This window comes from Oncorhynchus masou, chromosome 19 (genome assembly GCF_036934945.1).
Source record: "Oncorhynchus masou masou isolate Uvic2021 chromosome 19, UVic_Omas_1.1, whole genome shotgun sequence".
NCBI classification, from domain to species: domain Eukaryota; kingdom Metazoa; phylum Chordata; class Actinopteri; order Salmoniformes; family Salmonidae; genus Oncorhynchus; species Oncorhynchus masou.
Window position 1 is genome coordinate 25,489,919 of NC_088230.1, and position 15,609 is coordinate 25,505,527.

At 40.2% G+C, this 15,609-nt stretch overlaps 1 protein-coding gene across 3 annotated transcripts in view; it reads left to right on the forward strand.

The window, feature by feature from the left end:
- The first annotated feature begins 8,959 nt into the window (after positions 1-8,959).
- Positions 8,960-15,609, forward strand: part of LOC135506060 (ephrin type-A receptor 7-like) — a 77,329-nt gene continuing 70,679 nt past the window's right edge. For all 3 annotated transcript variants that reach the window (XM_064925439.1, XM_064925437.1, XM_064925438.1), the window contains exons 1-3: positions 8,960-9,115; positions 10,889-10,953; positions 11,967-12,636. In XM_064925439.1, coding sequence (XP_064781511.1) covers positions 9,022-9,115; positions 10,889-10,953; positions 11,967-12,636 — 829 coding nt within the window. In that variant the 5' untranslated portion in view covers positions 8,960-9,021. The remainder of the gene's footprint in view (positions 9,116-10,888; positions 10,954-11,966; positions 12,637-15,609) is intronic.

Below are 15,609 nucleotides of genomic sequence, written 5' to 3' on the forward strand. Positions count from 1 at the left end.
AGCTAGCCATTGTCAAGCAGCCATTGCCCCTGAAAAATAATATATGTCCTATCCTCCAATTATGGTTTAATCAGGTCCCTGCACAATATATTGACCATTTCTCATTCCTTTAAGCATTTTTGTTTGGAATATTGCAATCGTATCGTCTTGTGAACACAACCAAGGTTATTTCTCCACTGTCTCATCCTTATCGGACTGGTATTTGTCTTCAATGTTATTTTTGGCAAATATTTGGTTCGTTTGTCAATTGAATATGCTTTTTCATGAAGTGTAAGGGCTTACTCTGTAACAAACTTGCATAAAGCCTAAACTTGTCTGAAATGAGACATTGGGGAACTTGGTCAGTGCAACAGTAGTGTATTGATAGGAAAATCAAAGGAGTTCAGCATAAACAACAAAATAATGATTCAATAATTAACAAAAAATGAACTGAAAACCTTAGTCCTACCAGAACCTCTGCTTGAGTCAAAGTCCAAGTCCAAATAAATGTTTGTATTCCAATGGAAAAACCTTTGACGGACAAAATCCAGAGGGATTTAAAGTCCCAGATATAAAGTCCATAATCCAACTTGAAGTTGATGGTTCTGAACTATTCAATTTATACCAAAAACAGAGGAATATGGGAGTAAAGAGACCTGACATCCATTTGAGCAAACAATGCTAGCTCTCATTTTCATTTTAGGCTATCATGGTAACACATGTTACAACTCTACTACTTCATTGCAATTGACCTCAAAAGTGAAACTCACCAATTCGACAGACTGTAATTCTTTACTGCATTAAGCTGTGAGATGGTAAGTGTAATTTCAGAAGTTTTGTCCTAAAAAGCCAATTAGTACTTACAGTGCTCCCTATCCCTCTCTATTATAAATTGAGTGTCTTTACCCATGGAGAAAAATGGCCAAGCTCCTTCATCTGGCAAATCAAAGCAAAATAATTCTACGCTCTTCAGATTTTGCAGAAGCCCCGAGCTTTCAGATAATGAACGAGTGGCCTTGGGAAGAACCTACTATCATTAAAACATCAATTGTCTCATCAAGAGTCTGCTACTTTTTCAGCACTACTTTTTTTCTCAGAAAACCACTATTTTTTTTTACCTGCACAGATATAGGATCTTAATTTGATCACCCTGTTGCAGGATAACTTTCCTCTAATACAATAATTAAACTGTAAAATGTGTAGTGTATTTGAGGTTTCAAATGACTTCTGAAGTTTGTAATAACAACTTTGAAATTTCAGACTTGATTTTTCATTACGAAAAACGTATCAACCCGTACAAAAATGTCCATAATAATGTCCATTATAAGCCACATAATAATTCACACTTCCTGTTGCTGCAGGATTATTTTCATGCTGTAGAAAACTGGCTCAAATTAAGATCCTGCATCTGGTTGCCTTGACTCAGAAAGGAGACAAAGTAAGAGACCAAGAAATAAATCCTTTAACCTGTGAGACACCTTAATGAGATGCCACTGGTTCGCTCCAAAGTTTCGGCTCAACTTCAGACTTAGTTAATTTTTCCTGCAGGAAACAAAAGGCATTATGTAAGCTTTAAAGGGATTGGCCCCCATCTAGCCCTGCTCTTCTGTTCCATTTCATCTCCTGATTGGGTTAATTCTTGTTTTGGGTAAAGGAGGAGGCAGTAGTGCTGAGTGAGCGAGAGAATGGCTTTGAAGCAGGGCCCGCCGTGCCATGCTGCCACTGAACATACTTTGCTCTACCGGTGTCCTTTCTCTGCTCAGAGTACACAGGCTCAGGAGCCTCTCTCTCCATCTCTTCTCTGTCTATCTCTCCTCTCTCTCTCCCCCTTTCTCTTCTCTCTCTCTCTCTTTCTCTCTTCACATCACCATGTGTCCTTTGTCTCCACACCACTGTCTCTGCCTAGTTTTCCTCACCTGTACTTCTCCATTTCTCTTGCTCTCTCTCTTTTGCGCTCTCTTTTTCTCTCTCTCTCTCTGTGTGTGTACATGTTTGTTTGCGTATGTGCGTGTATTTCGCACCACCTCTCACTCTCTTTGTACTGCTTCGTCATTTCCCATCTCCCCCTCTGTCTATATGTACTGCATTATGTGAAACTCCCTCCCTCCCATTTTCTCCCTCTACTACACTCTCTGTGAAGCCACAATCCTTCATTTCTCCCTGTGAACATCAGTTAGAGACAGAGAGAGAGTGAGAGTGAGAGTGAGAGAGAGAGAGAGAGAGACAGAGAGAGAGAGAGAGAGGGAGAGAGAAAGACTCACTATGCTTCTTCTGACAGCCATGTAAACCCCAAAGTCACACAAGTTAACAGTGGCATATTTTCACATGCTAATTCAGGTGCCCTGGGAAGTGTGGGCATGCAACAATGACTTATCTCCGAGTTAACGTACACCACTAGCATATTAATGCCAATATAAACAATACTCCAGGGGTAAATTACACGAGTCGGGCAATACCACCTACATGTATATTTTTATCAATATGATTTATTATTATTTCACATTTGGGTGTTTAAAATGTCCACTTACTGTACCATGAAAGGGCAAGACTATAAATGCAAGCTAAATTAAGGCAAGCAAGCCCCTAAGGGTGGTAATGTATTTGCATGTTGGTTCTAAAAAACATTATTTTAGAACAGTCATCAAATGACCTCAAGAACACTCACCTCTAGACAAGACATTCTCCTGGGACAATGTGTATGGTGGTAATAATAACAGTAAAATTAAGGGCGAATGTGAAAATTTCAACACATGCTAGACCTACCAAGCCAAAAACGTCACATGGTTGGATAGATAACAACTACAAGATAGATAACCAAAGTCATGGGCAGAGGCGGACTTACCATTAGGCAACTCAATTGCCTGAGGCTTCACATCATCAGTGGCCTTGTGAACTTGGCATAATTTCATTTATTTGGTCAATAGTAATATGCATTAACCTGCTTATTTTGCTGCCTGCTCTCACTCCCTCTCCCCAATTGGTTCATGGAGTGAAGGGAGAGATCAAGTCAAATCAAACTTTATTTGTCACATAGACCTTACCGTGAAATGCTTACTTACAAGCACTTAACCAATAGTGCAGTTCAAGAAGAGTTAAGAAGATATTTACCAAATAACTAAAAAGTAACACAGTAAAATAACAATAACAAGGCTATATTGCAGGGAGTACCGGTACCGAGTCAATGTGAGGGGTTAGTCGAGGTAATTTGTACATGTAGGTGGGGCAGTGGCATTTACATTACATTTAAGTCATTTGGCAGACGCTCTTATCCAGAGCGACTTACAAATTGGTGAATTCACCTTATGACATCCAGTGGAACAGCCACTTTACAATAGTGCATCTAAATCATTTAAGGGGGGGGTGAGAAGGATTACTTTATCCTATCCTAGGTATTCCTTAAAGAGGTGGGGTTTCAGGTGTCTCCGGAAGGTGGTGATTGACTCCGCTGTCCTGGCGTCGTGAGGGAGTTTGTTCCACCATTGGGGGGCCAGAGCAGCGAACAGTTTTGACTGGGCTGAGCGGGAACTGTACTTCCTCAGTGGTAGGGAGGCGAGCAGGCCAGAGGTGGATGAACGCAGTGCCCTTGTTTGGGTGTAGGGCCTGATCAGAGCCTGGAGGTACTGCGGTGCCGTTCCCCTCACAGCTCCGTAGGCAAGCACCATGGTCTTGTAGCGGATGCGAGCTTCAACTGGAAGCCAGTGGAGAGAGCGGAGGAGCGGGGTGACGTGAGAGAACTTGGGAAGGTTGAACACCAGACGGGCTGCAGCGTTCTGGATGAGTTGTAGGGGTTTAATGGCACAGGCAGGGAGCCCAGCCAACAGCGAGTTGCAGTAATCCAGACGGGAGATGACAAGTGCCTGGATTAGGACGACACGTCATTCAGGGTAGCGCCCCAGGGCAGCGCCCCACCTGTTTTGAGCCCCATATTTTAAGTTTTTATTGTATTTTTTAAATTGGGGGGGGACTTGCCTATTTTGCTATTTTGGCCTTAATACGTGTCACATATCAGTTTGCAAATAATGTAAAATATATATATATATATATATATATATATATATATATATATATCATTGAGTTAATAAAGCTGAATACAAACATGGTCTCTTTTTTGTTTTCTTGAGTAAGGCAGCTCCAAAATGCAGGTGTTTCAGCCTAGATCAGTGCTTTCTAAGGTGGTGGGACAAGCCAAACAGAAAATAGGAGCATTGCGCCGTGATAGGCTCAGTGTTCTATCACTCATGGGGACACTACGTCATAACCAATTCTGAGTTCTTAGTAAGGATAGACATTGAAATGTTTAAGCCCTTTGGGTCCTGCCATAGAGTTACATTATAAGCGCCATTCCAAAAAGGCTCAAGGTCATTGGCCACAAATAAAATGATGTCAAATTACACGTTATATGTCCAGCTGCTTTGATTGGGCTGATCATGTCAACATCTTACTTTCAACATTTCAGCTAGCAGTCAACATCATGAATCAAGTCGACAATCTACTGGCATATCATTTTTAATCCTTGTCATATGAAAATAAATTATAGATGAAGGGTATCGGTGCTCATTGGACATTGGACAGTAACATGACATAACAAGTTTGCCACGTTTGTTCGTAGAAATGGACCAAGGTGCAGCGTATGTTGAGTTCCACATAATTGAATAAAGAAAGTGAAACTTTAGCAAAGGCAAAACAATAAACAATAACTAACAAACAACGAACCGTGACTACAACACTAACTCAAAACATAAACAATATCCCATAACCCACAGGTGGAAAAAAATGCTACTTAAGTATGATCCCCAATTAGAGACAACGATAGCCAGCTGCCTCTAATTGGGAAAACCCCAACATAGAAAAAAAAATCTAGAACCCCACATAGAAAATATAAACTAGACTAACCCCCCAGTCACGCCCTGACCTACTCCATCATAGAAAATAAAGGCTCTCTATGGTCAGGACGTGACAAAGTTAGAAATCGCAAATTCAACAATGAGTGGTTTGGAAGGAATCGGTGACAGTTGCTAACTGCAAGCATTACAGCTGGGAAGTTGTAAATAAACAAGCTCAAACTGGGGAAATATGTTTTGAACGGTCATTCAACTAAGGAATTGTAAATCTGGCCTCTTTCTCTTTCTTTAGATGACAAAATTTGCCAACGAAGGACCGCAGCACCACCTTCCTGTTCAAATGAGCACATCAAAATGTCTTATATGCTGCTGAATAAATTATGTAATATGCCAGGGAGATATACTGTAGCTAAGAAAGTAATACTAAGTTTATGTTGTGTAGTTAGCGCTTAGTAGCACATGTGCCTCGCCCTAATAATTTGGTCTATTGTCACCTCTTAATTTTGCCTACTGTTCTGACTTGGTGGTGCACATGTAGCCTATAACCTGTTTTTGAGAAATGTAATCATTGAATATTGTAAGAGCTTTCATTATCTGCTTGCATGCCCCCTTTATTTATCCTACAGTTCTGACTTGGTGTACAGGGAGAACATTGTAAGAACAGCCTATGTTCTGAATTCTGCCACTGCACATATCAAAAGCGCTTAACAAATAGTTATATTGACTACCTCTGGTTACTTACAACCTGATGCTAATTGCATTAGCCTACGTTAGCTCAACTGTCCCGTGGATGGGACACCGATCCCGAAGAAAAGTAAATCAGGTGTTAAATGAGTTTAAAAGGAGACTGGAGTGCCACTTTACAGCTCTGGGTGGTGTGTTCCTGGACATTCAAATTAGCAAAATATGTTCCGCTTGGTATGGTTACATAAGACAGAAGGTTACTAAAGGTAAAAACGAAAGTATGTTGGTTGGTTGGGTTGGGTGTTCTGTGTTCGAATCTCATCACTGACAACTTCAGTGTTTTAGCTCTTTATTAACTTTATAACTACTTACTACATTTTAGCTACTTTGCAAATTCTTAGCATGTTAGCTAACCCTTCGCCTAACCCTAACCTTAACCCTTTAACCTAACTCCTAATACTAACTCCTAATACCCAACCTTACCCCCTAACCCTGCTAAGGTTAGCCACCTAGCTAACATTAGCATTAGCCACCTAGCTAACTTTAGCCACAGCAAATTGGAATTCATATCATATCATACATTTTGCAAATTCGTAACATATTATACAAATTGTAATTTGTAACATATCATGCGAAATGAATGATGGACGATGACAAATCAATACATTTAAGTGAACTATGTTACGTCTATCCCTGAGTCCAGGATGTTATACGTAGCCAGTCACCAACTTCTCAGCAGTCTTCAGATTGCTTTTGGTGAGAACCACATAATTCAGTCCTGCAGGGAAAGAAGCTAAAAAAAGTGTTTTGTAACTGCCTGCTGACGACGACAGTGTGGTTGGTGGAGGATCAGCTTTCACTGGAAGGGAACCAGAAAATAAATGTTGTATACAGCTGTATAATAAACTATTGCGTATGTGTCACTAAACTTGTAGTTACTCTTGTGAATTATTGGTCGCAGATGGTAATTTCTACTCAGGCTTTATGAATTGTTTCGGTTTCGGTAGGCTACAGTACATCCACTTGCCTAATGATGTCACATTCATTTCCAATGATATCTCAACAACTAGGGGGTTCCTTAAACAGACTGAATGGGAGTAGTAAGTGTCTGTCAGTTCACAGCTTGAAAGAACACTTGGTTTTGCAGCAACAGCTGCATCTAACTCTCTGGCCACTCTCTCATCATTGTTTCCCCATATGATGGACAGTTGGACACCCGTTTCAACATAAGTTTCATATAATTTAAATATTATATGCAAAAATAGGATTTCATTGCCTAATCTACACCATTCAAAAACGATGATTTATGTTTATTTATGTGTACCTTTCATCTGTCACATATATATATGGGTTCCTGTGTAATAACTTATCCACACCTTATTGCAGAGGATAGGCCTCGTTGCTGCTGATAGCTTTACTAGAGCTGCGTACCAAATGGCACCCTATTCTTTATTTAGTCACAATTCACACCCTGAAAAGGGAATAAGGTGCCATTTAAATAAAAAAAAAAGGTAAAAAGTAACTTGTAAGTCGCTCTGGATAAGAGCGTCTGCTAAATGACTTAAATGTAAATGTAAATTTGTGACACAATCTATAAAACAGTGAACACTACCACTACAACAATAAGTCTTCCCCTGTGAAGAGTGTCACTTCCACATGACCACTAACCACCTTATGGCTATAATAATAAGAACCCAATTAGAGAGTGCCATGGTCACAGTAAGCAACAGATAGTAAAAACAAATAGAGGTAATGCATCTTGGAAGCTTATAATGACCTGAGATCTGACCCAGAGTGACAATTCCTTAGCATAATACAGAATATGGTTCGATGGATCATGGATATTCTATGATGTATTAATGCCGGAATGTTAATATTAACATCATAAAAAGACAGCATTGTGCTTTTCGGGAAACTACTTGTAAATGTAGAAACCTTTATGTATTGTTTACTCTTTGAATATCCTTGTGATCATTTGTCTATTCTAGCCATGGGGAAGCTTTGTAATGCCTGAGCTTGTCACGTGGGAATCAAGCCAAAGATTGAGAGTGAATAACAAATATCCATGAATATTCAAATGTCTTTGATACAAATCCAACAGACAGAGTATAATGACAGTCAGTGGTACAGTAAATAAACACAGTCAACAGGTCTGAAATGATGCCCCACTGAACATAAGAATTATTTTTCAAATCAATGATTAAAGTCACGGTTTATATGATTGAGATAGACTATAACTATAAATAATAAAACATGCTGTATAATGAAGGTAACTTTAAGACATTTAAATGATCTAATAATGAAGGATACAGCATAATGCATTGGTGGAACACATTTCACAGGTGAAGAGGATTAAGAGTAATTTGCATAATAAACATGTCAAACAAAAAGTTAGGTACATAAACCTTGAATGTCTCCTTACATCCATTCATGATGTACATAGTTTATTAATCAATATTTGTGGGCCATAATTACAGCTGTTTTTACTTGGTAGAGGTAAATTGTGATTAATTGGTGAGCTGAAAGACATGTTGTGTATGTAAAGGGTTACTGCGTTCCTCTTTTACGCTTTAATTTATCAGTGATTTTCCAAATCAACTGAGCAACGGGAAATTAACGTTACACTTTTTAATTGTGTTCTGTGTTTATCTTGATGTAGAGCGCTACTTAGAACCCCGGGATGCAGTTAGTTCCATCTTTACTGTAGCAGTTTTCCATGCAGCAACACAACACAACATAAGGAGTCAACTCATCTCCTCCTCATGCCCAGACTCCTGTCTTAAGGTGGCCTTCTCAAATCAAATTGTATTTGTCACATGCACCGAATACAACAGGTGTTACAGTGAAATGTTTACTTTCAAGTCCTTAACCAATAATACCGTTTGTTTTTCTGAAGATGATGCACACTACTCCAATGTCTCTACCCATTGTCTTTACTCACTCTTCTAAATAAATACATGGGACATTACAGCGAAGTGGTGACATGGTGAAAGTATGGTAACAGTTTATAACAACATTATTTTCCCAGATAGCCCTTAATCTTTTTATATTTATGTTGTTATTTCAGGGTAATGCACCACATACTTTAAATTAGAGTTTTTTGGTTTAGGCTATGTTAATGTATGCTGATAACTATTTGCTTTGTCTTGTATGGAAGGAAAGCTTCTTGCCATCATCTTACCTAAAGCAAAGAGGTCCATCTTGCCCAAAGAAGACTAGACTGTAACATTGACTAAAACCATAATTCATTCAATTATCCTGAAGAACAGCCTCTGCAACGAATGTATTTGTCACAATGCTTGCACAGGATACTTTTCTACCAGCCGCGAGTGGATCATTCTTCTGTCAGTCTAGTTGAGTGACATCAGTTGTGTTACAGTCCACGCCCAGCAGATGCGGATGCTATTTGAGTGAGACACGGCAGGTTCTCGTACATAGAGCTGTTTTAGCGTCGTCAATGGGAAGTGCACGCCAAGGTGGAAAAGCGAGTACTGTCTAGCTAACTTCCATTTACAACATGGTTTCTACGTCGATTCCGTGTTTGTGGATTACATTTTGCCTTCATTTATGTTGTTTGATGAACACTGGAAAAGCGCAGAATGCGAAAGAAGGTATGTAATAAAGTTTGATAACCTCTCATCATTGCCTCATCCATGCTACATCTCGAAAACTGATCGGCAATCTCGCGCAGTGACATCCTGAGAAATAGCGCGCATAGTAGACTATCCTGCGATTTTGTTGCTTGCGCACGAATGATCATTCCTGTATTTGTCAAATTTTTTAAAAATACAATATGTCAAGACATTACTTCAATGCCATTACAGTGTTGTTAGTCAGTGGATTGCAGTCTGTGGACATCACACAGCGTTTGTGTGACAAACGACCCGTCGTAGGCTATTTTAGTAGGCTTTTACGCGTGGCACCAAATCCAAAATAAGGCTCTATACGGACGATGGTGAAATTGTTGTTTTCAAGGCTATAATAGTCTACATTTAGACTGTCATTCCACTCAGTCTCATATCATGACTTGGGATAAACTTCCAAGATCGATGGGTAAGCTAATACCAACCCATTCACCCTAAGTATGGTACACATTAACCCTCCTTGTCATTACAGGAGTTCATGTTTGAGAGACCTGAAATGAGTCTATAAAAACTGACATGCACATAGCGAGAGCGCACAAGGAAAGTCTATATCACAGACACGGAGAGATAGCAAGATCAAGGTATGCTGTTTATATAAATGAACTAAAGGTTAATTTTGCTAAAGAAATTGACTTATTAATAAATAAAATACAATTGGAAGGAGATAAACAATATTAAAGTATTGCCAAGTTGCTGACCTTCACTTTTAAGGTGATTATTGTATTCGTAAACACACTGTAATGATTCTGAAATACAAACTATTTTCGAGTCTGTCTGAAGTTTGAAACGGTCTGTGTAAATGATTTAAAGCATATGGGGCTATAATATATGATCGCATGTCTGATCAATAGATTGAAATTATATTTAGCCTATAGTAACTCTGCTATTAAACACTTTCTTTCACGGCTCTGCGTTCAAGGAGAGGAATCGGCAGTACTCTCTGAGGCTCTATTCGGGTGAATGAATACAAAGTCTACATGCTAATAATCATAATCTATTAAATGCACACACACACACATATATATATATATATATATATATATATATATATATGTATATATGTATGTATATATATGTGTTAGATAAGTGACACTTTTACACCAAATTCATGTTACCGTTGGTAGACTACAGCCGAACAGTTTTAGGATTATATTTATCTTGTCAGTGTGCCTGTCGCCCATGGCACAGCAAGGACTCGTGCATTGCTTTTTATTGTCTTAGATTTACGTATAGAGGCAGGTGTTCTTGTCTGACCCTATTGCACCATTATGTGTGCCTCCATACTGAAAAGGCACAAACAGATAGATAGGTTTAAATCATTTTGCCATTTTACCCCATGTTTATGTGGGTTGTAGGCTTCATGAAACCCAAAGTTGTCACAAATAACACTTTCCATTTAGCTTAATGGAGATAAACGCTGGCCTTAGTCGTAATAGGAAGGGTAGCCTACTGTATATGACATGCGTTTATCCAGTAGTCTTCAATGCGAAAGCAGTTCTCAGGCAGTGCCATTGAGGTAAAAGTATTGTCATCAAATCAATACCCTATTGCACAGCCTGTAATTGTTCATTTTCATAGCTGGCTGCAGAAAATGGGTCATGTGTCTAGTCATCTAGCCCTCACATACTGTATCAGGCTGTAGACTTTCATAGCTTATTCATTTAATAATATTTGTCGAACTGACAGTGGCACATACAGAGAATTAATCATCTGCTCTACTCTTTTATTTCCTGTCGCTAGTGATTCTGTTGGATTCCAAGGCACAGCAGACAGAGCTGGAGTGGATATCTTCTCCTCCTGGTGGGGTAAGTGGGACACTAACTAGCCTACACCTCTGAGAACATATAATACTCCAATTAACACTATTCTTTTCAGCGTTACCATGCTCTACCTCAATGGAGGAAAATCTAGATTTAAATGTGAAATTTCAACACGGTCCAGTATTATTATGTCTTTCTGGCTGTGTCATTACCATGGATATGTGCCTCTGGGTCATTACCATGGATATGAGCCTCTGGGTCATTACCATGGATATGAGCCTCTGGGTCATTATCAGTCGCACTATCCAGAGGCAAGCTTTTTAAAATTGTCACAGTGTCGGACCGAGTTCGAGAAAGGCCATTTGGGAGGGGTGTTTGTTTATGTTAATTGTTGTTAATTGTAGCAGTCCTGATAATCTATAGGATGGGTGGCATGTAAGTGAAGAGATATTGATTTTGTTTTTGATGTAGCCCAGGCCTCAAGTCACCTTTCCATAATAGCCTGTCCGTAAAGGTTTTAAAATCTAAAATAACAACATTTAAATAATAAATAAATACAAATCTAGCAATATGACTGGAAAGTAATCGTAGTTGATCCATTTGTTTTTATGCTTATCAGATTTACTTATTTGCTATATTAGGAATATCTAATTTTAGGCTTATCTCTGTTTTCTAATCTTTCTTTAGGTCTGATTTCATAATAACAGTGCAGATGTTTATGGATTTTGTTTAATAGTTCCATACTCATTTCCAAATACTGTAAAAGAAAAATGGATGACCAATTGTTTTTAAAGTGCTCCAATAATGGAGGTCTTTTCATGCCCTATGTTTTTGTGATTTCATTGAGCTAACCCAACTTTAGACAGTGTTATTACTAGTTGTTACACCTTGTACACGTCTTTATTAATATGTTAAAACACTGTATTGAATCAACACTACAGTAGGACACAAAACCAGCCAGTATTTACATTGTTGTATTTTGATTTCCTTGCAAAAGTATGTTGCTGTTGAGAACCAATCCATATAAATATACCAAACTTGTGCTCTTTTCTTTTCAGTGGGAAGAGATCAGCGGGTTGGATGAAAACTATACCCCCATTCGCACATACCAGGTTTGTCAGGTCATGGAGCCCAATCAGAATAACTGGCTTCGGACTAGCTGGATAGAGAAGGGCGATGCCCAGAGGATTTTTGTGGAACTGAAGTTCACGTTGAGGGATTGTAACAGTCTACCCGGTGTGGTGGGCACGTGCAAGGAGACATTCAACCTGTATTATCAGGAAACCGATTCGGAGGTCGGCAGGAATATACGAGAGAACCAGTACGTGAAAATTGACACAATCGCAGCAGATGAGAGCTTCACTCAGGGGGACCTGGGAGAGAGGAAGATGAAGCTGAATACAGAAGTGCGCATCATTGGGCCGCTGTCCAGACGAGGGTTTTACCTGGCCTTCCAGGATGTAGGGGCATGCATCGCTCTGGTCTCTGTCAAAGTTTATTACAAGAAGTGCTGGTCCATCATTGAGAACCTGGCCACTTTCCCAGACACTGTTACGGGATCAGAATTCTCCTCTCTGGTCGAGGTCGAGGGCATGTGTGTCAGTGACGCCGAGGAGGAGGCCGATAACGCTCCCAAGATGCACTGCAGCGCAGAGGGAGAATGGCTGGTGCCTATAGGGAAATGTATATGCAAAGCTGGATTTCATCAGAAGGGCGATGCATGTGAACGTGAGTGCAGTTATATTCATCTTGCTCTATCCTCTCTATACGTCATTTTCATTAGTGGCATAACTTTTTCTATCCTCTGCTACACTGCAATTTTCAATATGGAAAAATATTATTGTTTTAATTAGGGGAAATAGGAAACTTACTGGTAAGCAGAAAATGTGCCTCATTCAAATGTAAATGTTTAGACTAGTTTTTCCCTTTGATTTATGGTTTTGCACAGGGTCACCCTGCCTAAACAACAGAAAGAATCTGTTGACTATTTGAGTTTTTAATTATACCAAACTGGCAAAGGACAATCTAGGCCACATTGAATAGTTGTGGTGGCAAATAAAATGAAAGCAGCTGATTTGAGGGCCATATTAATGATGGATAAAGTATGGAGGCCTGAAAATCCTCAGTGTAATAATTGGAATCCATGTTAATTGTTTGATTAGCAGGCTCTTAATTTATAGCCTTGGTTCTGTTGACACTGGGATTAAATGATAACTTGCACTTCAGTTTAGCTCATTGCTCCTCGGTAAGAGCACTTCCCTCTCTGGCTGGCTGCTGGCCAAGGCAATCACTTGCAGAATAGACAGGTCTGGAGGATGTCCAACCAATCTCAGTATCCCTCTGCCCCTTCCAAACAACCCTGACAGAGAGAGAAAACAAATAGCCGCCATACTGTGGCATTTAGGCCCCAAGATATTTATGAAGGGCCCTAACAGGAAACACAATTAAAGTCGCTGCGGATATGCATTTTGTGTTGTTTGGGCCTAGCACCATGCCTCGGCAGTTAGCATTAAATGCTTTATGTCACTCTAATTGCACAAAAGATTATTTTCAGCGGCCACCTGACTTGTAAGATAACAATCACTGTGGATTAAAGGGGAACTACTTAAGTCACCGAGTTTAAGTGCTCTGTCTTGTCAGCCAAGCTTTTTTTCTTTCACGGAATGGGCAGTGTCCCTCTAAGCAGCTTATGAGGGGTACTGACCAGTAATAATTAAAGGAAATGTGTCTCAGGACAAACTAGAAGTCCAGGCAGGCTGGCCACTTTCAGGCAACACGTAGGCCTCCACCAGAGAGGTAGGTCTATACCTTCTACCATGTGAAGTGTACTTTGGTGATATTATCAAAAACAAACAAAAATTGCCTCTTGAGTTATGTTGCTCTAAAATGTGGTTAGAGGTTAGAGCTTGTTCAACACCCGGTGAGTCCTTTTTTGTGTAGTCGTTTATATTATTTTGGAGCAAACAATGTAGCATATATTACATCCAAGCTTTGTCTAAAAGTGCCAGCTGAAGCCTGCTCTTCTGCTTGTAAAGCAGGCCTGTTAGAACTGAACTGTTGCCCATTCGAGGCAATTAACTGGTCCAACTACTGTGCCAGCTAAAACTGTCCTTAATGAGGTGGAAAACATACCCACCTGTGTATGAGTGATTCAAATCCTTTCTCAACATGGTAACTTTATAAGATATTTATTTCCATTGGGGCATGGCTGGCCATTGTATTGAGGGGTAGTTAATCTAAATAAAATGAACATCTTACTGCAGAATCAGCAGCTTCTCGCAGAGATCTGTTGATATTAAATCGCCCATTCAGTGGTTTCTCCTAGAGCAAGGGGAAAATCCAACAGTTTTCCATCGGTTGAACACCACTTCAATGGGGCCTAGAATGGAAGAGGGTTTTGTCCTGTGTAACTGCCCCTTAGCTACAGTACAGCTACAATACTTGTGTTGGAGTTTACTCAGTCTTCACCCAGGCCTCTCTTTCAGCATCCTGCTTGCAATAATGTGACTTTCTATATAGAAAATAGATACACATTCCGCTCACTGTCCTATTTTCAATATATGCAGTATCCTCCAATTGTAAAATGTCCATCTGTGAAATATTGAGCAGAAGGCTGCAGGAGGAGCAAGTGAGTTGAGCTGTCAGTCATGTCATTCGAGGACTAGGAGCCCCCCCTCTGTGGATGCAGAGGCCTCCTCCAAAACGTGTTGTGATCCACTCATTCATCACCGTCACTGTAGAGGGACTGCATGTCTTTCACTCCTCTCCCTCCCTGTCTCTGTCTCTCTTTAACTATTTTGTGGCATCTGCAGCACTATAAATACCTGTGTTTCTCTCTCTCCCAATGTTAGGAGAATCAGTGTTATGGGTGTTGAAAAGGGCACATTTTAAGTGTCCTGCAACGTGCACAGGGTTTATTTGCATAGAAGTGTGTGGTGCTAAAATAGTGGCCATTCAGAAATGGAGCCACTGAGTCGTTACGAGAAATAGAGGGCCCTTGTGGACAGACATTGGTGTCTTTGTTTTGCCAGGAATGTAGGTTGTCCAATTTTAACACATCACATAATTATACCCTAAAGCAACCGACTCTTGAGAACTGATGAACTATTCACCTGTTCAACTCTTTCTCCAGTGTGGGAGGCCTAGTCTCTCAAGTAAACTGATAAAAACACAACCTTATCCCAGCGCTATCGCTACATGCTAACAAGATCATTCATGAGAGGATACAGCATCCTGCAGACACTGACACCATCCATCTTGGTGTGTCAGGAACTCAGACAGGAGTTAGTCTACGGCTGATTGATGGGCTGAGACCCCTGAGGGAAGGACCTAACTGTGATGCGGTTGACCACACAAGCCAAGGTGTGTCTGTCTATGTGGAGGGGAGAGGGGCACCAGGCAGCCCCAGCTCCAGGCCCAGGCAAGGCCACTATTTAGCATTTCAAATGAAGCCAGGAGTCAGGGGTCCTCATGCATCTTGACGCTCCTCCTGATTGATAAGGTGTGATTTTAATAATGCTCCAAATGGCCGTCCTTTACAACCGCTCCTGAGCTTAATTATTCAAATGGTGGTGCGCACGGAATCCCCAGGAGACACAACTGGATTGAAATCACTCAAGATTGAAATAATTTGGTGATGGACGGTGGCTAGTCTTGTCACCGCCCGTGTCAGTGAGCTTCTGGTGAAAAGCTGCATTCTTC